The 27489-nt window shown below is 36.6% G+C and overlaps 1 protein-coding gene and 1 long non-coding RNA gene across 4 annotated transcripts in view; one reads left to right on the forward strand and one right to left on the reverse strand.

Annotated features, from left to right (window-relative positions):
* LOC145303397 (proline-rich protein 5-like) overlaps window positions 1-27489 on the forward strand; it is a 493349-nt gene that overhangs the window by 344956 nt on the left and 120904 nt on the right. Inside the window, exon 1 of one of the 3 annotated variants that reach the window (XM_080144708.1) lies at window positions 14303-14708. The exons of the other annotated variants lie outside the window; for them this stretch is intronic. Coding sequence (XP_080000834.1) covers window positions 14599-14708 — 110 coding nt within the window. The 5' untranslated portion in view covers window positions 14303-14598. Of the gene's footprint in view, window positions 1-14302; window positions 14709-27489 lie in introns of those variants that run through there. 3 annotated transcript variants of the gene reach the window in all.
* Window positions 1-27489, reverse strand: part of LOC145303399 (uncharacterized) — a 231680-nt gene that overhangs the window by 175028 nt on the left and 29163 nt on the right. Inside the window, exon 2 of the long non-coding RNA XR_013873706.1 lies at window positions 14484-14557. This is a non-coding gene — a long non-coding RNA (uncharacterized LOC145303399). The remainder of the gene's footprint in view (window positions 1-14483; window positions 14558-27489) is intronic.

Genomic DNA, 27489 nt, shown 5'->3' on the forward strand with positions numbered 1-27489 from the left:
AAAAAAAAAAAGTATTTGGGTGCAATCAGCTAGAATCGAAACCGAAACTATAGCATTCAAAACTGGTATTGTTACCACTGTACCAACGTGACACGCATATGAACTGATTAAAAATTAACATTAAAAATAAGCTAAGATGAATGTACAAAATGTATAAGGAATTTTTTCAATTTTGACCCGTGTTTGACCCTCTTAAAAACTATTTTAATCGGCTGAAAACCCATAAAACAACGGTCCATAAAAATCCAATCATTTGAGGTCCCTGGCACCCCTCTGCAACTTTTAGTTTCAGAGGAGATAGAGTTTGAAAATATGGAGACAGACATATAGCCTTTTATATATTGGATTAAACTATTTACTGAAATCTGTTATATAAATGGAAAACGTCTGTGTGTTTGGATGTGTGTATGTCAAGCTACAAGTAAAAAATGAAAAAAACATAGACCCACAAAGTTAGTATATTTTTTATCAGCATTGCATGTATGAATAATATAAAAAATTGAATATATTTTATTATTTATCTATATCATAAGATAAAGTCAGTCAGTCCATTTTCGTTTTCCATTCTACAAAATCAATACTTAATTTTGAATAGCCAGTTCATTTTGTGGATTATACCACTAGTTTCTTCAGAAAAATAAAATGTAATTAAATTCATTAAAAAAATACTTTATCCAACTAGAAATATTTTTAGATAACTACCACATTTTATCAGCTGCAGATGTAAGTTAAAATTTGTCATTTGTGTTATCAGCAGCAAATGTTAGTATTAAAAGTAAATACTAGCAATAAGATATTGCATTTATCTGTATATTTATAAAAGTGAGAATGTGTGTGCATGTGTGAGGACAACTCTCAATCTATATACTCAACAAATATTTGATCTACAGATTTGAAATTTGATATATAGGGTATTCAGGCATGTAGAAAGCTTTTTAATCAGATTTCATCCAGAAAAAAAAAGCTGCTAAGGGGTCAGAATTGAAAATTTGATACTTGAGGGGGGGATTTTATCTGTTTGTCAACTGTTTCATGACTGCGCATGCGTGAATCATTTACATGACAGCTTGTTAAGAATAAGTAAGTTTGAAAACAATTTATAAAGATCGTGACAAACTGGCCTAATTGTTATCGTACTTGATTCATTGTCTTAAGGTTTTGGTTTCGATCTCAGCTCGAGTAATTTTTTTTTTGTTTACAAGAAGTAAACTGTTTAGAAAAACATAATAGTCACATGCACACATCTCAGTTTCTTTCCGTTTTTTTTTTACTTAATTTTTTTTAAGGAATTTAACATTACGTTTTATACCAGGCAACACCGGTACATCTGCTAATAATTGATGAATAGGTGTTAAATAGTATAATATTATAATTAATATAAAAACACAGGTGCAAGAAACCTCTGGAAGCGTTGAAACTTCACATCATGCACAGTTTCAATAAACTGTGTACAAAATAAATAATTTTATTCTCCGACTTTACGTCTACTAAGTTATCATATTTATAGTTTATTATTCCTGATTTTCATAAACGACCTCTCTGATGTAATCGTGCCGGAGATGGGTATGCCTGCTGATGACACCATGCTTTATTCTGATATATCGGTAAATTGAATGCATAAATACCAAAGGCAATGGCTTGTAATATTGTTATGATGTAGTAGGGATTGGAGGTTGGTTGACAGTATGAGATCAATTAGATTGGAGACTTCTTTTGGTCTCTGTCTAATAGGGATAGACTAGTGGGTGGTGCACTAGATCAGATGTAACAAAAATATTTCATGCATGACCTAATTGAAGCTTTGTAGAAATATTTAAACAATACGTTTTTTTTTTCACAAAGGGGTTATTATATGTCAAAGCCCAGAGAATAGTTGAAGATAAGGGTTAATGTGTGTATTACTATTGGGACAGTAGTGTAGTAATCGTTTGTCGTGGAAATTTGGTATGATTAGATTATTTACAAGGGCGGTTCAATAAGAACTTGTTTATATTGGACTTGGAGACGACAGTATTGTAGTTTGCTGGAAAGCAAACTACCAGAACACAGTTCCACAGACAGGCAGTCAGGCAGTTCTCGGAAAGAAGCTTTGTTCATGGAATCTACTTTTAGGTTTTGACACAGTGAAAGAGTGGGGAGAATTTTTGACAGTGGGTTCAGCTAGACGGGTGTTTATCACGAAAGATCAGTGAGGAGAGACCAGAGATTGGAGCTCAGATGAGGACTTCCCATGGAAATAACGATAAAACAAAGATAGGCTCGCTAAATCTCTTCTGTGGGAGAGAGGTTACAGGGAAGAGAAAAGGGCATTCCCCACTAAGCTACAAAGTCTATTTTGTACTCTGTCAAGGCAGGATAGGCTGTTTTTAGCAGCTCCTTCCCAGAGGGGGCAGCAGTACTCTATCCTTGGACGTACTTGGCTTTTATATAGATAGAGAATTGCATCAGCAGTGAGTTATCTTCTGGAGCGGTAGAAGGATCCTACCATTTTTCCAGTGATCTTGGCAACTAACTTGATGTATGTGTTCCATTTCAGATCAGGAGTAAAGGTCAAGCCCAGAAGCTTATCAAAACATGGAGCCTCCCCTAGACGAGAGCCATCCATTTCAATTGATACCAGGTGCGGATCAGAGCATTGATGATGTAAAGATAGGAGCTTGGTTTTAGATGCATTAAAAGTAACCAGCCACCTCTTCCCACACTGTACCGTACACTCAAAATGAGAGGAGAGAAAATCAGAGAGAACTTTGTCATTTACGGCCTTAAATGTGTTGCCATAGATGGTCGTGTCATCAGCATAGATGTCAATGAATGATTTAAGTATGTGTTTAGGGAGATCATTGATATAGATCAGGAAGAGAGTTGGGCCTAGGATGGACCCCTGGGGAACTCCAGCATTAATACTGTGGGCCTTTGATTGTTGCCTATCAACCACTACTCTAATCAGCCTATCAGAGAGAAATGATTTAATGATTGAGAAAACATTTCCAGTTATACCATAGCTAGAGATCTTGTGAAGTAGACCCTTATGCCATACCTCATCGAAGGCCTTTGATATGTCAAAAACAATTGCCTTAGAAAGGAAGCCTCTGTAAAGAGATTCACTAATCCTATGAGATATAACCATTAGCATATCTGCTGTAGATCTTGCAGACCGGAAACCATATTGCATGTCACTAAGAAGGTTATTTCTGCTGAGGTGGTTGACTACTCTATTTAATATGGATTCCAGCAACTTGCTCATGACACACAGGAGACTTATTGGTCTGTACTGGGTGGGGATGACTTTTCACCTGAATTCTTAAATACAGGGCATACTGATGAGGTTTACCAGTGTGTGGGGAAGCACTTCTCCTTAAGGCAATGCTTAAACAGTTTTGTAAGTATGAGGACAAGTTCTGTTCGAAGCTTTTTCAACACTATAATTGGGATGCCGTCAGGGCCAGTTGCGTTACTGGAATCAAGGTTCTTAATTAACTTGGCAACATCACATACAGATATTTGTATGTTGCATAGCATGTTGTCTGTTAGAGGAGGAATACGGGGAGTTGATGACCTTCGTCGCATAAGGTAGAATTAGTTGCAAAGTTCTTGGCAAATAGTTTGGCCTTGTCTGATGCTGACGAGATGACCTCAGGTCCATTGATGAGTGTTGGGATAGAACACACGCTTCTGTTCAGGATCCTGTTTGCTATTTGCCAAAACTGGTGGGAACCAAGCCGCTGCTCAGCTACTTTGGATTGAACAGTCTGAGCATATAGCTCCCTTGCATTTTTTATTACTCTTTTACAGTGGTTGCTGGCAATCCTGAAAGCAACTTTAGTCTCAGTACATCTATTACGTTGGTAGATATGGAAAAAATGATTTCTGTGCGTGATAGCAGCAGCACATTCTGGGGAGAACCATGGCTGGCTGTTAGGTTTTTGTTGGAATTTTTTGGATGGTATGAATTGGTCTATGCCTACAATTAACCATTCGGTCAGGTCTGACACTATAGAGGACACATCCTTTTTACACATGGAATGCAGCGGTAGATCAGATATAAATGTACGGAAGCTATCCCAATCAGCCGCAGAGTCTCGGTATACTGTACGGTGGTGAGGTACGTCTGAAGTGGTCGGCAGATCCCAGATGAGACAGAACGGAATATGAACAAAGCTCAGGGGAAGTTTTGAGAAAAAGGTCTAGAAGAAGAGTATTGACTGGAAATATCGGGCACATGAGTGGGTTCGTGATCAATCTCGGTGACGTCATAGGCAATGGCGAAGTCATGACAGAACCTCCCCTCATCATCTGTCTTGTTCGAGTGGGTCAGTCATTTCACATTGTGGACATTGAAGTCACCACAAATGTGGATATTAGCCGAAGGATGAGCAAACAGGATATGGTCAATTTTCTCCGATATACTCTTAAAGATAGTAACTCCGCTGTTGTGGGGGCGATAAAGGGCAAGTATAAATGCGGTAGTGTAAGCAAGTGCAACCCAGAAGCACATATAAGGTAACTTAGGGTCTTATCTAGAGATATCCCTACACCACGAAAAGTCATCCTTAATGTATGCACATATTCCATGCTGATGGCGATCTTGGGGGTCAGATTTATTTATATTTCTGGAATTATTGACCTAGGATTTGTTTGAAAACTGTATGTGGGTGTTTAGATTGTTTAATAATCTATAATATAAATCTCACCTGTGTGTTGAAATGTATGTATGTATGTATGTATGTATGTATGTCTGCCTAAAACTTTCGACAGAGGTAACGGATTTCATGAGATTGGTATCCTTTTAAAGTTCGACCCTTTGGACGGCAAATATCAAAAAATTGGCCAAAAACAGATAAAAATCCGACGACCTCCATGTACCAATTTTTAATCTTGACACCTTAGCAGCCCGTTTTTCTAAATGAAAACCAATTTAAAAGTTTTCCACGTGTCTGAATATGCTATATACCAAATTTCAAGTCTGAGAATCAAAATCAAGCTGAGATCGAAACTGAAACCTAAAGACAATGAGTTTAGCAGGATGTCCATTTAGCCGGCTTGATATCATTGTCAAAACATGTTTACAACCTATTTATTCTTAACATAATATGAACAATTCATGCATGCGCTATCATAAAACAGTTAGCAAATAGAAAAAAAAATCTGACGACTCCCACATACCAATTTTTTAATTTTGACCCTTTAACACCCTGTTTTTCCGGATGCATCCCAATTAAAAAGTTTTCTATATGTCTAAATAATGCTACAGAAACGTATGGAATGCTTCAGACTGCTTTTGGACCATCTTGCATAGATTGAACATCACTTTTTGAGTGGCATAAGAGATTCAAGGAAAGCAGGAAACTTCTGAGGGATGATAAGAAGTGTGGAAGGAGTAAGGATATCAGAACACCAAAGTTGATTGGCCAAATAAAGAATTTCATGGATAAAGACTATCGTGTGCCTATAGAGACAATGGTACACAGTTTGATGTCAGTGTGGGAACTGTACACTCAATTATTCGTGAGGAACTGAAGATGCAGAAGATTTGCACAAATACACTAGTCCACAACTCTATCCTTGTCACAGATTATTTGACCAAGATGAGCATCAAGACAGTCCTCACCCTCCATATAGTCCCTAAGAGTTTTGCTTATTCCCTAAGCTCAAGAAAACCTTAAAGGCTGTCGTTATGAAAAAATTTAGGAGATTAAAAAGGCTGTGACAAGGGTCATTGACATGCTCACACAAAAGGACTTTCATAGAGCCTTCCAGAAGTTGTTGGAATGGTACAATAAGTGCATTGCATCCAGAGGAGATTATGTTGAAGGAACTAGAGTTTCATGTGTGTACTATAAATAAAGTTCCCATACGAAAAACGTCTGGAAACTTATTGAAGGCACTTCGTAGACAGACTAAGTGAGATATGATAATTTTGAAGCTTGTTAATGATATATATTCCTACTAAATCGCATAATGATACACCATTGTGGCTCCTCATTTCAACGTCAAAGTTTTATTCATTTTTTATCCATAAGTTATTGCTGTGGAACTTTCTGCAATGTTTTATCATGTATATATCACCAACAGGAATATCTATATATTGCTCAGCGAATTCCAATACGTGTGCATTCTTTGACAGAAGAGAAACAGTCCTTCCTATCGAATTTTGTAAATATGTAATTTCTTTTGTTATTAATATTGTTAAACCATTAAAGTATTTGAACGCAACAAAGTTTCATCGAGATGTTTCGTTATATCAGATCCACAAAGAACGTTTTAGTGTTTTCTGATATATTCTTATAAGCACTTATTTAGTATTAATGAAATTTTCAATTAATGCTTTAATGCTTTTATTGCCATTCATATTAACGCTTTCAGCGATTTTGCCAGTCATTTTCAATGAATTATATATATAAACTTCTGCATATGAGTGCAGTCAGGGAAGCAGGTAGCAGAAAGGAAATGTCAAAGTCTAGCTGTTCGTGGGAAAAAAATTATTAGAGTAGACCGCTTTCTGGCATTTAGGGACCTCAATGGTGAAGAAGTGTGATTTTGTTGCTAAGTGGGTTTGTCGGGAATATGTATGTCGAGATGGCACAAGTGCAATGAGTTTATCAGAACACATTTTATTAAAATACTTGTAAAACATGCACAGGGATGCAACATTGCAGCGATGGGACAGGAGTTAGAACTTAGTTGACAAAATAGGACCTATTAGATTGAAAACTCTTTTTTAGACCCTATCCAAGAGGGAAAGACTAGTGGTAGATGCATCGGCTCAGATGTGGGAACAATACTCCATGCATGGGCGAACGGTAGCCTTGTAGAGGTACAGAATACTCTCAGGTGTGAGTAGTCTTCTAGCAAGATAGAGGGAACCCACGTTCTTTGCAGCAGCCTTGGTAATGTCCTCAATGTATTTGTTATATGCCAATAATTATATAAAACTCAGCAACAGCAATATCAATCATTGTAATATCTGTGAAATTCATTGTGAAATGAGGCCAAGATATTATGGCCACGTTCGAATACTATACTGTTGATAACTAGCGATTCTAATTGAATAAAATAACTAAGAGTTTAAAGAGTATAGTTTCTCATATTTCGAGATAAAACCTCCTGATCAAGTGGAATTTGGGAAAGTTTTTGTCTTTTTTCTTTTTCTTTCATATTTAAGGTTACTGGATATCCGATTTGATACATGGTATTAAGTCCGTGTTTAAGAAAGTTAATCATTTTTATTTTTATGCTTTTATAACCCAAAGATCAAAAGCTATACTTAAAGTAGCTTCCAGAGCGCTGCTGAAACTATGGCTTCCAGCACGCTTCCGCCTCCTCCAGTCGGAGGAGGGTGTCGGAAGTAGGCGATACCAATTCTGGATATCACTATTAACGGGTCGCAACCATATGAATTTTCAAAATGGCTTTTTTTATTCGACAATTCATTCAGTTTTTGCTCCACAGTGTTGTTTCAATTGGTACAATTCTTTCATTCAATTAAGTTTTCAAGTAGAAAACCTCTTGGAAAACAATTGTGAAAGTGTGCCATTGCCGGTCGACATTAAAAAAAAAAGGAAAACGATCTATTTGAAGTGGACGAATAAAGCATTTATTCTACTCTTCCTCCTTTTCCCTCTTGAAACAAACTTTGAATTATACATTTCTCCATTGTTGTTTTCTTTTTTATATACGTATAACTTTTAAATAACCAAGCCATAACATTGTTAAGGTTAACATCAACTTAAGAGGAATCTTATAAAATGCCGCTCGGCACTATTTTCAATCACCTATTATTACATAAGAGCATATTTAATGTTTTTATCAAAAATAATTAAATAAATACTATAAATTGTAATAAGTTTAATTGTACACGCGAAATGCTGAAAGACATCTCATCACGTTGGATTTTTTAATATGGCCTATATAAATAAATGGTGCGGAGGTTACGTTGCGGAGTTCTGTATAACTTGGGGGGTGTATCATGAGTGTATATAAAACATGTATGTATAAACGACGAGATCAAACCGTGTATATGTTATATAGTCGTCTATGTAATGTTCGCTGCGTGGTATAAAATGCTCTTCTAATGAATGTGTGTATACAGAGTGTATATACGTTTATATATACGTGTCAGAATCATATATATGATGTGTGTATGTATACGTGTGTTTGTCTATGACCGTCTAGCGTTGTGATCGTCTAAATCAGAGTTCGTTGTGTGTGTGTATGTACATTTAATTACAGACGGGACAAGAATATACATAAATACCTTTACAACATAGAGGAAGAATAACACTTGGGGGTTCAACATCTGGCCAATCGGGAATATATCTTACTAATCTGGAATTTGTGGGTGTGCACAATTTCTATGTTCCTTTATTGGCCTTTTGGTCAAGATGAAAGTGTAGTATCTGTTCCGGCAGATACTGCAAGCAAAGACCAGATGTGGGGGCAACCCCACATACCTGACGTTTAACCAGCTCCCATTTCCCACCTCTCGGGAGCTGGTCCCCTTTATCCCTCCCCCTCCCTTCACTCCTCACATTAAAAATTGGCCTTGTGCCTAATTTGCTCGGTGGGGGAGCAAATAAATACCATCTGTTCCGGCAGATACTGCAAGCAAAGACCATATGTGGGGGCGACCCCACATATAAGACCTTGGTCAATGTAGGGGCAACCCTTCATACCAATTGTCACTATCAGCTCCCCTACTCCCTGGGGAGCTGGTCCCCATTTCCCCTTCACTCCTCACTTTAAAAATCGGCCTTGTGCCTAATTTGCTCAGTGGGGGAGCAAATAAATACCTCAAAGTGTAGTATCTCTTCTTCAGATGCTGCACTTCAATTTCTTGTTCTTTGTCAGTGGAGGAGAAATCCTTCACGACTGAGACAATTTTTATTTTTGTTCCTTTTCTCCACGTTAAAAAACGACCCTGGTGTCTAACTCTGTCCCGTGACATTGTAAATAGGAACAATCGTAACTCAGAAATTGTTACAAAATGGTAAAAATAAAAACCGATTTTGTTTGTATTTTTATTATAGGCAGGGAGCTATTTTCCTTTTGTAGCATAATACAAGCGGATTTATTTCCGTTCCGTTTTGCATTATTATTTACCTCGGCCATCTTGAAAATATCCTCCATGATGAGAGGTTCTCAACATTTCGTGTGCACAATCAAACTTGTTATAATTTACTGTTTAATTTTTTATTAAAAAAATTTAAGTTTAATAGTTTTATGTATTAACACTTTGTTTTGCTCCCACACTGACATCAAACTGTGTACTTATTGTTTCTATAAACACACGACAGTCCTTATCTATGAAATTCTTTATTTGGCTAATCAACTCTAATGTTCTGACTTCCTTTCTCTCTTCATAAATCTCATCATCCCTCACAGACTTCCCACCTTCCTTGAATCTCTTATGCCACTCAAAAAATGATGCTATATTACTGCAAGATGGTCAAAAAGCAGTCGGAAGCATTCCATATGCTTCTGTGGAAATTTTTCCAAGTTTAAAATAATTTTATTGCATATCTTTCTTCTAATGTGTCCTCACGTCCAAATTGCATTTTTGAAATTCACCAGCTGTGACAATCAGGCTTTAGTAGGGTGTATTCCAATTCCTACTGTAGCTGTTAATTTGAACGAAATCATAAAAATTGATCAGTCATCTCATAATATGTATAGCAATAACGTACTGAATTTTCAAGAGTCTACAACAATTTTAAATGCCTGTACAAAAAAGTGTGGAAAAGGCACCTCGTATGTGTAATTGACGAGTAATTTATTCCCGACCAATTGCCAGGTAAGAGAGTATCCACCTTGCTGAGATATCCCGAATCTGACACCTAATTCCATTGAGAGCTCATCTTCACCACGAATCATCCTAGCTTCTTATAAATTAGTTTTAATGCAGAAGCTCTAAATCCCTGTATAGTACTTTTCAAGACCATAAAAAAATCATTAGATCAAGGAAGCCCCGTGAAGAAATGCGATTCATTCGTCAATCTATAACGATCCTCAACTGAAGAGTTTAAGACAAAGTTAGCAAAGGAACTTTTCACCAGATGGTCCTGTGCAAAATCTTCTGTCAAGATTCAAGAAGGCCAGTTTCTCAGCATGTCAATTATTTGCCATATGAAACATCTCCAATCCCTCCTCATACAGATACTGAATACGCAATTGTCTGCAAATTCACGGCCTTCCTCTCATTCAAAGAAACGAGGACAAAAATCACTGAAAGACCATTACACAGATCGCAGGCAGAGGAAGTACAGCCAGTCAGTAAAGGATAAAAGGAAAAATGTACATGCCCACGCCTTAGCTTTAACTTTTTAAAGGAAGATTTTTAATCGATGCTACGCTATTTATTGGACTTACAAACCTGTCTGCCTGTCAATTACGAGCCTCTCTCTCCTCTACCGTTATTTTCATGGCAAGTGCTCATCTAAGCTCCAATCTATGGTACCCCATGCAAAATTCCATGAAAAACACTCGTCTAGCTGAAACCACTATCAATAATTTCCCCCAATCTTTATCTGTGCGTAAATCTAAAAGTAGATTGCATGAACAAAGCTTCTTTCTTAGAACTGCATACCTGTGGAACTCTGTTTCGTTTTTCTGCTTTCCAGCTGACTACAATATGGTCGTCTTTAAGTCCAACGTGAACAAGTTCTTGATAAGCCATCCTCTTAAGTAATCCAATTTACCAAATGTCTACTACTAACAATTACTATGATATTGTCACATTGTCTACGGTAGACTCATTAACCTTATCCTCAAGTGGCCTCTAGGCCTTGATATTTGGTGACTCCTTTGTAAAAAAAACCATTCCTCTCAAATTGGAAATTTAATCTGCAGATTGATCAATTTGATCCACTTGATTTGAGCCTCTATAATCGTTTTGTAATGTGTAAGCACATCCACCACTACCTCAATCCCCCATGTAAGGCGATTTCATATAAGATCGAAAGTCTGCATAGTAGCAGCTCACACACAAGGACATAAATAGGGGGGTGGTCACAGCAGGCAACCCTGACACACCGACGAGAGACAGCTAACGACTCTGAACGCTTTCTGTTTGCCTGTGTAACATTGCCGTTAGTGATTGCTACAGAATGGAGATTTTCGGTTTCAAACTGGTAGTCATTGAAACAGTTGACAAGAAGAGAGGATCGACTCTAATGCACTGGTCAACTTAGATCAGTCTAAAGCTTTATTTTTATCCTGACCTGAAGGCTGGGGTATTTACCTACTCAGCAAATTTAGACAAGAAGTTAATTTAACTTTAATTTTTAGAGGGATCTAGCTCACTCAATGAGGAACTCTGGAAGGTTATAAAAATAGAATGAACCTATTGGTATATACTGGTTGGGTACCACAGGCGACTGACAATAAACTAATCCCTTCCTTCCAAAGGAGGAGATAATGCTTAGAACTGAACCATATCTCATTAAGACAAAAACATGACAAATTAGATCCCAGTGTCAGAATGTATTAGTTATGGTTGAAAACCAGCTTGAAGGCTGGTTACTTAAAAATATTTTTATCTGTTTTTTATTTATCTATTTTTCATGAATCACCACATATCAAGCTACTAGAGAATAAAGGTTAACACGATGGAGAGATTATCTATGAGTGATGAAGAATATTATGAGAAGATTGAAAATGATGAATGAAATGAACAAACGTTTGATTACTTATAGGGATCGTTTATGACAAGTATTTGACATTAGATTTGAAGAGGATCCTGCTGTAATCTACAGAGAAGCAGCCTCGTATTAATGTGCTCCATGGGTAAAATTTTTTTAAAAAATCTCTGTTCATGGAAATTACACCTGGCGTTCGAAAAATGGAGAAAGAAAAAAAGGTTGTTTTCAGTTGTGGTAGTAAACTGAGTTCTCACACACCATTTAGGTAATTCATTTACAAGTTGCCTTCAATAAGTTCCAGACATTTTTATACAGGCATTTAAAATTATCGTAGACTTTTGAAAATTCAGTATGTTAGTGCTATTCATTTTATAAGATGACTGACCAATTTTTATGATTCCAGGTTCAAATGAACAGCTACAGCAGGCATTGGAATAAACCCTACTAAAGCTTGATTGTCACAGCTGGTGAATTTTAAAAATGCAATCTGGACGTGAGGACACTTCAGAAGAACGATATGCAATACAATTCTGTTTTAAATTTGGAAAAAATGCTACAGAACCGTATGAAATTCTTCAAATTGCTTTTGGACCATCTTGCAGTAATATAGCATCATTTTTTAGTGGCATAAGAGATTCAAGGAAAACAGAGAGTGTGTGTGGGATGATGGGAAGTGTGGGAAGAGTAAGGAAGTTAGAACACTAGAGTTGATTGGCCAAATAAAGAATTTCATGGATAAGGACCGTCATGTGTCTGTAGAGATAATGTGCACAGTTTGATGTCAGTGTAGAACTGTACACACAATTATTCACAAGGAATAGAAGATGCAGAAGATTTGAGCGAAGTTTGTCCTCAGGGTTCTCAGGGAAGATCAGAAAGAAAGACGTTGTCATCGGCAGTCCTTGCTCCCTGTGACTTTTGGTTATTCCCTAAGCTCAAGGAAAACCTTAGAGGCTGTCATTATGAGACAATTGAGGACATGAAAGAGGCTGTCACAAGCGTCATTGAAACGCTCACACAAGAGGACTTCCATGGGGCTTTCCAGGAGTTGTTGGAACGGTACAATAATTGAATTGCAGCCGGAGGAGATTACTTCAAAGAGTACTAGAGTTTCATGTGTATACAATCAATAAAAATGCCGCTATGAAAAAGTCTGGAAACTATTGAAGGCACCTGTATATTGTGACAACTCGTCTTCTGAGAGAGAGAGAGAGAGAGAGAGAGAGAGAGAGAGAGAGAGAGAGAGAGAGAGAGAATTGTCATCATTTTATTCCGATGAGTGTCCATCCAAAAAAGCCCACACAACAAGGTATTTGTATACCCCCCACTCTCCAGCACACCCATCCGATTTTCAACTCCTTTAATAACACGTTCCATACTCGACTCATAATAGTTATGCTTGGTGTCGTCAGCGTCAACGACGTTGCCCACGAAAGTAGGACGTTTTGGTCAAAGGACATACTGGCTAATGAATAAAGACCGCTATGAAATGATTTTACTTTTTTAATTCAAAATTCATTTCTTTTCTTTCTGTATTTTTAATTTTTATTCTATTAATACGTCAGTACTTATCAAGGTCACAAGCCACTCGAGGAAACGAGTTCATGAGATGGATGGATTATCCTTATTTAATTGCCTCCCCGCAAAGACAGAGTTAGACACAATATCGGTTTTTAATGTGAGTAAAACCCAGCTCCCTAGATAAGAACAATAATTAAAAGTATCTCGGTGTAGAAAGATTTCTCATTCACTTAATGAGGATAGAAAAGATTAAATGTAGTAGAAAAATGTACTACACAAAAAACCAAGAAGTCACAAAATTTGGATGAAGGGCAGATTATGACAAGTATTTGTTCATATTGGATTTTAAAGATACCATATTGTAGTCTGCAGGAAAGAAGTCCAGTAGTAATGTGTTCCACAGATAGGAAGTTCATAGAAAGAAACTTTGTTTGGCACTATGAAAAAAGAATGCTAAATTATTGACAGTGGTGTTAGAAGATAAGTTCTTTGCAAGGAGGAACCAAAGATTAGAGTTCAGTCGAGCACCTTCCATGAAAATGGTGTTAAAATAACTTTACTTGAAAATTACATTTTTCCGAATCTTTTTAACTTTTCTTTTTCAATAAGAATATCAAAAATATCTTTTTTACTCCCGAGAAGAAGGAAAATGTTTTTTTTCTATATTTTTAATAAATTATTTATTGTTTAAAATAAATTAAAATGATGTGAAATGAATTAGTTTAATCTCGTTTTATTATTTGTTATTTACTTATTTATCTTATTTATTTCAAGTTTGGGCTCATGAATTAGCTTGAAGAAGTAGCTGACCAAAATATCCGTTGGTCGGAACGTCCGAAAATCTCACACTGTGAGGACCTCGAGCTTATTCGCATACAATCAATATGTACAAAAAACAAACAAACAAATAAACAAACAAATAAACAAAGAACAAATGTAAAAGTAAGTGAACACAAAAACAATTCTCCCCCCCCCTCTCTCTCTCTCTCTCTCTCTCTCTCTCTCTCTCTCTCTCTCTCTCTCTCTCTCTCTCTCTCTCTCTCTCTCTCTCTCTACGAGACACATTGTTTGTCTATTAACTAAAACGCCCACACTTTGTGGACAACATAACAACACTTAAAATAGTAAATCGCTCTTTCTCTTTCATTTCCCTGTAAACAAGTGAGACGAAACGGCCGAGAAACTCAGGTGCGCCCCGAAGTCGATCAAATTAGCGTGTATGTTGAACTTTCAAATCGACGGGGAAAAAGGGTTGAAGACTAAAAACAAATAGTTCTCGGATAGTTTTATTTATAAAAAAAAATGCCCGAAAGAAGCTTTACTTACCGAAATATACTGTGATAAAAGTATATATTTACTGTCATCATACGATGAACCGGATCACAATATAAGCAGGCGCACTGAAAGGAGTAAAGAACGAATCCATAAACAGGGAAATCTAATGAAAAATTTGCAGACAATTTACTTAAAAATAACAATAGGTCGAAAAGCAAGCCTTAAGGATTTCCATAAAAGACAATTTCGAAAACATAAGGATTATTCCTTCGTATTGTAAGTACCATTTTTGTTTTGTTTTACCGAAATAATTGTTTGGAAATACTTTTTTAAAAAAACTGAAGTTCTTCTAATGTATAAACACTTTCATTTTTATTTTATTTTTTATTTTATTCACTCCAAACAAGGCGCAGTGAGACATAAGGGCCTACTGTAAATTAGGGACCAAGTTTATAGGGGCATCCTAAGAGGGAAGTTTTGTAACGAGATGCTTGTTCACATTACGTTTCAATTTATGCAATTGGAACAATCGGATAAACAAGAGGCAGGAAGGAAATTCTAAAGGCAAGCGGTTCGAGAAAAGAAGCTATTAGAGTAAAAAGCCTCCCGGCATCAGGTAACATCTACATTAAAAGGTGGGATTTTGCGACTTGTCGAGTTTGTTGAGTGTATTTGCATTAAAGTGACACAAATGCAGCAAGTTCATTGGATAACATTCCGTTGAAATACTTGTAAAACAAACACAAGGATGCAATATCGCAGCAATAGGGTGGGGATTGGTATACTTAAAAAGACCAATAGATAAGATCAAACGAAAGGCAATAATTTATTAAATATATACGAGTTTATATCCGCTCCTTGGACGGTGTCGGTTCGATACATTGTCATGTCAATTTTCATCTTTAAGTTTTTATATCGCATTATAGCTAGTAAGAAAATATCTGTGAAAGAGTAAGTAACTATGATGAATGTATTTAGGTATTGCAAAAATACATTAGAAATTATGGTTTTAAATAATTTGCTTCCAAATATTTTGTAGGACTAATTTTTGGCAGATTATCCAAAAAAGGGTTATTTAGTTTTTAAGAATATTTATATAATGAGTTTTATGTTATTTAACTTTATAATACAGGCTGTATTTAGTTTTAAGAAAAATCCTTGAAACTTAAGTGAGATTCAAACACAACTATTAACATGATAAAAACTACTACTTTAATAATGTGTACTCTAACTATTCCTTTCTTGTCAACCAATCATATATATTTCTATTTGAAAATATCATAATCGTATAAATTTATGCCACTTTTGTGGTCCCTCATAAGAAGCGGACCCAATTACTTAATGTGCACCAACATACAGAAGACCCCACTACAAAGACCATTATAATTGTGTTACTCTGGGAGCAAATCCGGTTTTTGCTCGAGTGAGATGTAGTCCAGTTCGGTCCTAGGAGGCCATCCTGCCAGGCATTACCTCCTCCTCCAGGAGAGAGAGGATTGGCTTATTGTCAGGTAACTGAAGAGCCCCCACCAGAGAATGTGTATGAGTTCATTTCCGGCTATTTTTGTACTCTTCTAGAGTACTCCACTTGAAAGAGCTGGTTTTCCTCCCACATGAATCTTACTTAATATCTAAGCTTACCGCAGTGGCAAGCGGGTCAGTACCTTGGAGGCCGCACCACTCAGTTAGCAGTGAATTATTTACTCATTATATTTGATTTTTTAGCATCTTATTTTGTGGAATACATAATAATTACATTGTTTTCTGATCCTCTACTCTATGATAAAAAGCCATGAGTATTTGTATACTAGCTGGACGTCCAGCGTTGCTCAGTCGTACAATACGTTAAACATTATATTTTAATTTATGCAGATTGCATGTGTATTATTATAGATTCAATCCTCTTTTGATTATTATATATTGTGAGGAATAATTTGCTCGGTGCACTAATTCACAAACAAAATAAAAAAAAATAATAATGATAATGTCGTTCATCAAATCTGGTCTGTGTTTGTTTATAATACCATGTCAGCTGATATTTGGGCTTGATGATGAATGCCCTGGAAAAGTCACTTCTGGTTAATGTTTAGTTTTAAAATATATGAACGAAGAAATAATTTGCAGCGATTTTAAATGATACCTCTTCTTTTATCATAATTTGAACTCATCAATAAGAAAAAAATTAAAATAAAATGATGAGGTACACTCGGGCTTGAACTGGGAATCATTCGATCTGTAGTCAAATGCTCTACTACTGCGCTATATCTCCAGATGACAATAAATCTGTCTTTTGTGAGAAGAAATTATTTGCTGATATTTTATTATTTCCCTTCGTCGGTGTAACGTAAAATATTCCCCTGTAAAAATTCTTCTTTTTATCTATGAGAGAGAAAAGACTATTGTAAAGATCAGATTTTTTTGATTTTCGATATTTATCGGATGAATGTACAAAACGTTTAAGAACACTGCCAGACATATAAATTCCATTTGTGTGAAATCTGCAAAAGATAGACTCAGCCGTTTCGGAATCTATGAGGAAGGAACTCACACACACACACTCACACACACACACACGCACACACACACAAAGTGACTTTCATATAAGAGTGTGGATGTAGATAATTAAACAAGGACAAACTATTTGCCAAACACTTTGCGGCAAATTCTACCCTGTGCGACGAAGGCTATCAACTCCCCGTATTTCATCCTATAACAGACAACACGCTATGCAACATACAAATATCTGTGCCAATAAGTCTCCTGTGTGTCATAAGTAAGTTGCTGGAATCCACAATAAATAGAGAAGTAGTCAACCACCTCAGCAGAAATAACCTTCTTAGCGACACGCAATATGGTTTCCGTTCTGCTAGATCGACAGCAGATGTGCTAACGGTTATATCTCATAGGATTAGCGAATCTCTCAACAAAGGCTTCATTTCTAGGGCAATTGCTCTCGACATATCAAAGACCTTCGATAAGGTTTGGCATAAAGGCCTACTACACAAGATTTCCAGCTACAGTATAACTGGAAATGTTTTCTCAATCATTAAATCATTTCTCTCTGATAGGCTCATAAGAGTAGTGGTTGATGGGCAGAAATCAGAAGCCCACAGTATTAATGCTGGTGTCCCTCAGGCGTCCATACTGGGCCCAACTCTTTTCCTGATCTACATCAATGATCTCCCAAAACACATACTTAAATCCTTCGTTGACATCTATGCTGATGACACGACCATCTATGGCAACACATCAAAGGCCGTAATTGATGATGTTCTCTCTGATTCTCTCTCCTCTGATCTTGAGCGCGTGGTACAGTGGGAAAAGAGGTGGCTGGTTACCTTTAATGCATCTAAAACCAAGCTCCTATCTCTGCATCATAAACGCTCTGATCCCCATCTGGCATCAATTGAAATGGATGGCTCTCGTCTAGGGGAGGCCTCATGTTTTGATAAGCTTCTGGGTTTGATATTTATTCCTGATCTGAAATGGAACACGTACATCAAGTCTGTTGCCAAGGTCGCTGGGAAAATGGTGGGATCCTTCTACTGCTCCAGAAGATATCTCACTAATGATGCAATTCTCTATCTATATAAGAGCCAAGTACGTCCAAAGATGGAGTACTGCTGCCACATCTGGGCAGGAGCTGCTAAAAACAGCCTATCCAGCCTTGACAGAGTACAAAATAGACTTTGTGGCTTGGTGGGGGATGCCCTTTTCTCTTCCCTGCAACCTCTCTCCCACAGAAGAGACGTAGCGAGCCTGTCTTTGTTCTATCGTTATTTCCATGGCAAGTGCCCATCTGAGCTCATTCTCTGGTCCCCCCTCGTCAATCTTTTTCAAAAAACACCCGACTAACTGAAACCACCATCAATAATTTTCCCCACTCCTTATCTGTGCCTAAATCAAAACGTAGATTCCACAAACAAAGCTTCTTTCTTAGAACTGCATGCCTGTGGAACTCTGTTCCGCTTGCCTGTTTTCCTCCCGACTTCAACCTGGATGTCTTCAAGTCCAACACAAACAAATTCCTGATGAACCGCCTCCCCTAAGTAATGACACCTTATCAATTCTCCAATACTATTGCTACACTATCCCATTGAGTACTGTACACACAATAACCCTTATCCTCGAGTGGCCATTGGGCCTTGATAAGTGGTGAACTCCATGTAAAAAAAAAAAAAAAAAAATATGTATCTGCCCTGTAGCATAAAAGTGAGTGAATAAAGAAACCGATGGAATAAACAATTTCAGATGTTTAGGCGAATATAAAAAGCAAAAAGTTTAACATCCTTTTCACCACCACCTTCTTGAAATAAATTCAGAAAGAAATCCTTTACTCTATTTCCATAACGAGACTTTTGAAAAAAAAAATTTCCTTTCTTTTTTCTATACCGATTGATACGTTTTTCTGGGGTTTTTTTTTTACTTTATAATTTGAGACGTTTTTTTTTTTTTTTTGCCTCTCAACTTCCTCTCTCTCAGAAGAGACGTTGCGAGTCTGTCTCTGCTCTGTCGTTATTTTCATGGCAAGTGTTCGACTGAGCTTTTGTCTATGGTCACCCCTCCCTCTGTAAAACCTTTGAAATAAAGACTAGTCTAACTGCAACAACTGTCAAAAATTTCCTTTACTCGCTATCTGTGCCTAAAACTAAACAAAAATTCCATGTGCAGAGTTTGTTTTTCTTCTAGAACTATCTATCTGTAGAACGTAATAGCATAAGCTGCTTCCAGCTGACTATAATATGGCTGTTTTCAAATCTAATGTAAACAAGTTCTTGTTCAGTCGTCTTCTTAGATAATTAAACCCTACCTAAGTTCCACCATTACTGATCATCACGGTGTTATCTCACCTGACACTCATTAACTCTTATCCTCGAACGGCTGCATAGCTTTGATAAACGGTGACTCCCTAGTAAACAGAAATAATAAGTTATCTAATTAAGACTTTATTTTATGTAAATATGAATATTAGTGCTAACACACGCATGAAGCATAGTGTCATTTCTGACAGGTTAGGGTATATACTCACAATTCTGAATTGTGTTGTCCTTGACTGTAAATTGTAAACAACTGTAAAGCAGTCACAATAGTTGTGGTTAAAAGATATTTGTCCTCGAAACTCCAACTGACACTTAATCGACTACCCATTACCGTGACTGAATCACACCTAACCATTCTTGCGTGGCTTTAGGCAAATTGTGACATATAACAGGAATTAGATTTCACAAATATAATCAGCGACCTTGTATCATACACGCAAAGTCTCTTTACGAATTTTTTTACTCCGAATGTTTTTTTGTTTTTTTTTTACACAGTGATCACCACTTATCAAGGCCCGGAAGCCACTCAGGGATAAGGGTTATTGCAAGTACATTACGTTAGTGTGGAGATTTGATGAAGTGTTTAATAAAGGGGGCGGTTCATTAGGAATTTGTTAACATTGGACTTGAAGACATCCAAGTTGTAGTCCGGAGGGAAGCAGGCAGATGGAACAGAGTTCCACAGGCGTGCAGTTCTAAGAAAGAAGCTTTGTTCATGGAATCCGCGTTTTGATTTAGGCACAGATATAGAGTGGGGAAAATTTTTCACAGTGGATTCAGCTAGACGGGTGTTTTTCGTGAAAGATTGGCGAGGGGGGACCAGAGATTGGAGTTCAGACGAGCACCTGCCATGAAAATAACGATAAAAGAAGGATAGGCTCGCAACGTCTCTTCTGTGGGAGAGAGGTTGCAGGGTAGAGAAAAGGGCATCCCCCACTAAGCCACGAAGTCTATTTTGTACTCTGTCAAGGCAGGATAGGCTGTTTTTAGCAGCTCCTGCCCAGATATGGCAACAGTATTATGTGTTATGATTAGTTTTATATAAAACTAGCAAGCCGTAGAATACGCATAAATATTATATTTTCAATATAAGCAGAATTCTTATTTACTATAAACAGAATTAACCGTAGGTATTAAATGTAACGTTAAATTCCTTTAAAAAAATGAAACAAAAAAACGGAAAGAAACTGAGATATGTGCATGCAAGTATTATGTTTTTTCTAAACAGTTCACTTCTTGTAAGTAAAAAAAATATTCGAGCTGAGATCAAAACCAAAACCTAAAGAGAGTGAGTCAAGTACGATAACTATGAGGCCAATTTAACACGATCTTTAAAAAGTGTTTTCAAATCTACTTATTCTTAATATAAGGAAGCTGTCATATGAAAAATTCATGCAGGTGCATTCATGAAATAGTTGACAAATAGATAAAAATCCGATGACCGCCACATACTAATTTTTCAATTTTGACCCCTAAGCAACCCTTTTTTCCAGATGAAAACCTATTAAAAAGTTTTCTACATATCTGAATACCCTATATACAAAAATTCATTGAGTATATAGGTTGAGAAGTGTCCTCACACACATTTTCTCACTTTTATATTAGATTATGTATGTACTATTTGGATTAATCGGACTACTGTTCACATCTTGAGTGTGATTTTCACAACGTTTCGTTCAATGTAACCTTCGACCTTCTTCAGGCGTATCTTGTCGAACTCGGGAATGTTTCTGTCAAACTTGAGAATTTGGACGGAATTTCGAGCGAAACCTTTTATTTACTTCACGGAGGTAGCATGCTCTTCTTTCATCAGCCATGACTGGATAGAGGTCCTAAGCAATTCACGATTGTATTTTTCGATCGCCCACACTGAGGATTGAACCTTCAATCTTCAGGAGAATATCACTTTTTACAATTGATTTTTCCAAGTACTCTTGGGTCCTTGCCAACAATTCTGATACAAATTTTAAGAGCCTTAAACCTATTTCTATTTTTAGTTGTAAATATCAATATTTATGACTAATTATTACTATATATTAATGTATATATATATTAATGTTTTACTTATTACTTGTATATATATTATCCATTGTTTATAATTGATGGTTCCCATATTGTATTAAATTCTATACTAGGCCTACTTAGTAATTGGTTATTCCCCAGCTGTGCTGTTTCTTTCAGTCGTCTTACTCTCCACCGTTCTTCTCTGTCTATAATTTTTACTTCGTCCCATAGTGGTAGATGGTTTCCCTTTTCCCTCCAGATATGGTCAGCTATACCTGATTTTTCAATCTATTCACGTACTACGGCTTTTCGGTGTTCTTCTAACCATACTTTCAATGGTTGACACGTTTCACCTTTGTACAGTTTTCCACATTTATATAGGATTTCATATACACAGTTCTTAGTCATGATTTTCTGTAGGGGGCTTGACTCTCACAAGCCGTTTCCGGAGAGTTGAATCGCTCCTGAATACTGTCCTAATGTCATATGGATTACATATTTGTTGAAGTTTTTTACCAAATTCCTGAGTTTGGCAGAAATATTCCCGAGTTCGACAAGCTACCCCTGAGGAAGGTCGGGGATACGTTGACCAAAATATTGTGAAAATCACACTTAAGATGAGAATTGTAGCCTGATTAATCCAAATAATACGAATAAGCAATCCTCATAAAGAATGGAAGCTCTTTGTGAAAATTCAGATGCATACAATTTTGTGAAATTTTAACAAGAAGTATTAGACATCAATTAATATTCTCAAATTTCACTTTCTTTGGGATATTTTAAAGTTTTATATGCACACAGTCTCTTATTTTAAAATTCAAATATATCAGAAATATGTATTGTCATTAAATACCAATTAAACAAGATTCTCTAAAGTTCAATGTACTCCTAAGACTCCGTAAGCTTAAGCCTTAAATTTTAGACATTTTCTAGAATCAAAAATGATGTAATGGATTTTGACTAAAATTAGTACATCGAGGGGGCACAAGTGCAACAAGTTCATCAGGGCACATTCAACAGACCACAATATAATCATCTTCAAGCCCAACGTAAACAAGTTCCTGATGAGCCATCCCCGTAAGTAATCCAATTTACCAAATTTCCACTACTAACAATTACTACGATATTATCCCATTGACTACTGTATACTCATTAATCCTTATTCTCGAGTGGCCTCGAGGCCTTGAGAAATGGCGACTCTTTTAAAAAAAATAAAAATTGTGGTGAATGGACAGTTGGAGCGTAGTTTATAAAGTGGGACCTATTAGATTGAAGACTCTTTTTTAACCCTATCCAAGATAATTTGACCAAACATTTATTGCACAACTCTCCGCAAAGGATGCTGCTATAAATCTGGCCGCTAATTCACAATAGCCCCTTATGTCTCAGTAGCAATGTACCTTATTTGGGGAAAAAAAATTTTTTAAATAAAGAAAGGAAATAAAATCATCTGGATAAGTCTGGTATGAACGTTTTAATTGGTTCGTTTCTGTTGTTGGCGATTTTTTTTGTTTTTACTTGGGAGTCACCACTTATCAAGGCCCGAAGGGCACTGAAGGATAAGGGTTAATGAATGTAAGGTGATAGTGTAGTAATCGTTAATGGTGCAAATTGGATAGAATTTGATTATTTATGGGGACGGCCTAACAAGAACTTGTTTACATTGAATTTGAAGGCTACCATGTTGTATTCAACCAGGAAGCAGGCCAACGGAACAGTGTTCTATAGGCGGGCAGTTCAGGGAATTAAACTTTGTTCATGGAATCTGCATTTAGATTTAGGCACAGATAGAGAGTAAGGGAAATCATTTATAGTGGTTGTAGCTAGTTAAGTGTTTTTGTGAAAGTTTGGCAAGGAAGTACCATAGATTTAAGTTCAATTAAATACTTGCCATGAAAATAATTATAAAACAGAGACAGGCTCGCAATGTCTCTTCTGTGGGAAAAAGGTTGCAGGGAAGAGAAAAGAACATTATCTACTAGATTTCAAAGCCAGTTTTTAACTCTATCAACGTTGGATAAGGCATACTGAGCAGCTCCTGCACAGATGTGGCAACAGTACTCCATTTTAGGGCATAACTGGCTTTTATACAGATAGAGGAGTGCATCGACAATGAGATACCTGCTGGAGCAGTAGAGTGATCCAACCATTTTTCCAGCGATCTTGGCAACAGATTTGATGTATGTGTTTCATTTCAGATCAGTAGTTAAGGTCAGTCCTAGAAACTTTTCAAGTCATGGAGCTTCCCTAAGATGAGAGCCATTCATTTCAATTGGGGTGTGATGGGGTCAGAGCAATTATGTTTTCCTGATTCTTTCAGGTATTTACCATATGTAGGTTGCCAACATTCATAAGTGGAAGTGATGCTACAGAACTGACTGGATTCGAACCTGGCACACCCAGATTGTTGGTCTATATTGGTATACACTTTATCACGGTCACCTGTCAATTATTGAAAACAAATGATATTTATGAGATATTGTTCCTATTTACTTACCTCCCCACGAGGGCAGCGTTAGACACGAGGTCGGTTTTAAATGTGGGGAAAATGCCAGTTCCCAAAAAACGGGTACTCTGGATAGAAACAAAAATAAAAATTGTCTCAGTCTAAAAGGAGTTCTTTTCCACTGACTGAGGACAGAAAAGGTGAAATGTAGTATCAGAACAGATACTACACTTTGTTCCTAGCCAAAAGGCCATCAGTAAATTTTAAGGAGCACATTTTACCAAGTCAGGCTAATCCGGTCCGGATTAAAGAATCCAATGATCTATGAAAGATGAATAATCATATTGACAATTTGTGTGTGTGTGTGTGTGTGTGTGTGTGTGTGTGTGTGTGTGTGTGTGTGTGTGTGTGTGTGTGTGTGTGTGTGTGTGTGTGTGCGTGTGCATTTCTCTGGGTTATTTCTTAGTTTACAGGCATAATTTTTAGATTTCCTATAGATGTTGGGCATTACTTTAACTTATAATTTATGTCATTTTATTGTGCAAAAACGTGCATTCACTGCACAGACCACAATCGTCCGTTTTTTGTACTGGTCAAAACTCGTGATTTTATTCTGACAAATAAAATCACAACTCCAGTTTAAAACATGTAACATTTATTTTGAGGAGGGGAGTGCAACGATATTCGTTTTCTCCTACTGAAAAAACAAACTTGCAGATGATAATTCTTAGTCTGACAAAATCAAAATAGTCGCTTAGACTCCCAAGAACCCATCTCTGTCTGAGAGGCACACAAACCCAACTGACTATAAGACACCCAGAAGGCTAAATGATTTCCTATGGCATTCTGCTGGAATATATATAGATATCACCCAAGAAAGTTTGCTTGAGATAATGGTTAACCTTATCTATGAACATAAAAATCGAATGTCTTGGAGGCCCTGTATTTTGCCAGCTATTATTTTTGACAAAATTCAAGTAGGTTATAGGCTACAGCAGAGAATCTCGTATATGGAGGAACACTATATTCTTAAGTCTACAAATCCAAAATTACAGATTTGAGGTGCCTACAATAAATTTCCAGACTTTTTTCGTATGGGCACTTTTATTGATAGTACATACATGAAACTCTAGTCCCTTTCAAAGTAATCTCCTTCAGCTGCAATGCACTTGTTGTACTGTTCAAACTTCTGGAAGGCCCAATGGAAGTTCTCTTGTGTTAGCGTGTCAATAACCCTTGTCACAGCCTCTTTTATCTCCTCAATTGTCTCATAACGAAATTTTTTAAGGCTTTCCTTGAGCTGAGGGAACAACCAAAAGTCACAGGGGGTAAGGTCTGGACTATAGGAAGAGTGAGGAACTGTCTTGATGCCCATCTTGATAAAATAGTCTGTGACAAGGATGGAGTTGTGATCTGGTGCATTTGTGCAAACCTTCCGCATCTTCAATATCTCACGAATAATTGTATGTACAGTTCCCACATTGACATCAAACTGTGCACTTATTATCTCTATAGACATATGACGCTTATTATCCATGAAATTCTTTATTTGGCCAATCAACTTTAGTGTTCTAATTTCCTTACTTCTCCCATCCCTCTCATCTTTCTTCACAAACTTTCTGCTTTCCTTGAATCTCTTATGCCTTTCAAAAACTGATGCTCGATTCATGCAAGATGGCCCAAAAGCAGTCTGAAGCATTCCATATGTTTCTGTGGCATTTTTTCAAGTTTAAAACAGAATTGTATCATATCATTCTTCTGAAGTATCCTCAAGCCCAGATTGCATTTTTGAAATTCACCAGCTGTGACAATCAGTCTTTAGTAGGGTGTATTCCAATTCCTGCTGTAGCTGTTCATTTGAACCCAAAATCATAAAAATTGGTCAGTCATCTCATAAGATGCATTGCAATAACGTACTGAATTTTCAAGAGTCTACAGCAATTTTAAATGCTTGTACAAAAAAAATGTTGAAACTTATTGAAAGCACCTCGTATATTTGTTTTTCCTTAGTTAAAGATTTCTCATAGCAAGTCTGTCATTTGCATTCATTGCAACTATGCAACCAACTAAACATGCCACCGCCTAGTGCATGTGTACAATCATCATATTTAGTTTAATGTCTATTCTACGGACTGAAATGTGCTGAACGGCTTTTAAAAATTACTTCCAACCAAACCTATAATAACAGTTTAAGAAACAAAATAAAATACTTGCAAGCAAAAAACATTACCTGGAAATGTCAGGTTTCAACCAAGCAAAAGCAACAAACAAAAAACAAACAGCCAAGAAGAAAATCGGTGAAAATAGTAATCACAAATGTTTGAAGAAAGAACGGAAGTTGAAAGTATCGATGAAAGAATGAAAAATAAAAACAAACTACAAGACAAAAACAACACTGGAAAAGATCGGTGAATAAAACGACAGGAAGAATCATGATTTTAATTATCGAAGTGAACACACTGAATCATATAAAATCAAATATATCGACATATATTTGGTAGATATGACCCTGATGCAGTATTCTTATAGAGACAATTGGAAAATCTCCAACCAAAATTGGCACATCTCTCCAACTATTTGACATTTCTGTACTGATGCGGAGAGATGAAGCTGGCTCCAACTAGCTGAAGAATCTTGCAGGGTACGGTTGGTTGCAGAAGAGTCAGTTTTGGAACCTCCATTCTGAGATCGATGCGATACTCAAACGTGAATCTTTCTGACCAAAAATAGATGAAAATGGTCTAAAACATGAGTGTGTGTGTGTGTGTGTGTGTGTGTGTGTGTGTGTGTGTGTGTGTGTGTGTGTGTGTGTGTGTGTGTGTGTGTGAAGGAGAAGATCAAAAGTTTTTATCCCATTTGCCATTTTTTTCAACTTTCAGTTTTGATTTAGATTCCTTCAAATATGGTAATATGAACATATTTGTTATACATGCACTAATCTATATATCCATAAAAGTGAGAATGTGTGTGTGTGTGTGTGAGGACACTTCTCAACCTGTTAACTCAACAAATTTTTGATCCACAGACTTTAGATTTGGTCCATAGTGTATTTAGACATGTGGAAAACTTTCTAATCAGTTTTCATCCGGAAAAAAGTGCTGTTAGGAAGTTTAAATTAAAAAATTGTTACATGGGAGTTGTCGGATTTTTATCTGTTTGCTGTTTCACGACTGAGCATGCATGAATCGTTTAAATTATGTTAAGAATAAGTAGATTTGAAAAAATTTTGTAAAGATCGTGCCAAGCTGGCCTAATGATTATCGTACTTGACTCATTGTCTTCAGGTTTTGGTTTCGATTTCAGCTTGAGTATTTTTTTACTTACAAGAAGTGAACTGTTTAGAAAAAGCATAATACTCGTATGCACATGTCTCAGTTTCTGTATGAATTAAAAAATAATATTTATGCATATTTTATGGCAAGGCATAGTATATAATCTTGGAAGTTTTTTTAACCTTTAAACTATGTAGAAAAAGACACTTTTAGTCCAAAGTTCTTCATCAAAAATATTTTGGTTTGTAAGTCAATCAATTTCTTGTAATCACCGTTTTAGGTGGCTTCAGGAATTTATGCTGGTTTTAATACTTCTGTAGAAATCATCAGTTGTTTACCATGAATCATTGCTTTGGTGATTTAAAAGAACATTTTTTTCTGATGACTCCCCAGCAGTGTTGATCAAGCACCACCACACTGAAAAAACAAAAACATTTCAGATATCACATCTAGTTTTTGCTCGCTCTTTCTGTCTCTGTCTCTGTCTCTCTCTCTCTCTCTCTCTCTCTCTCTCT

This window comes from Euprymna scolopes, chromosome 19 (genome assembly GCF_053919585.1).
Source record: "Euprymna scolopes isolate OS-2025 chromosome 19, ASM5391958v1, whole genome shotgun sequence".
Classification (NCBI taxonomy): domain Eukaryota; kingdom Metazoa; phylum Mollusca; class Cephalopoda; order Sepiida; family Sepiolidae; genus Euprymna; species Euprymna scolopes.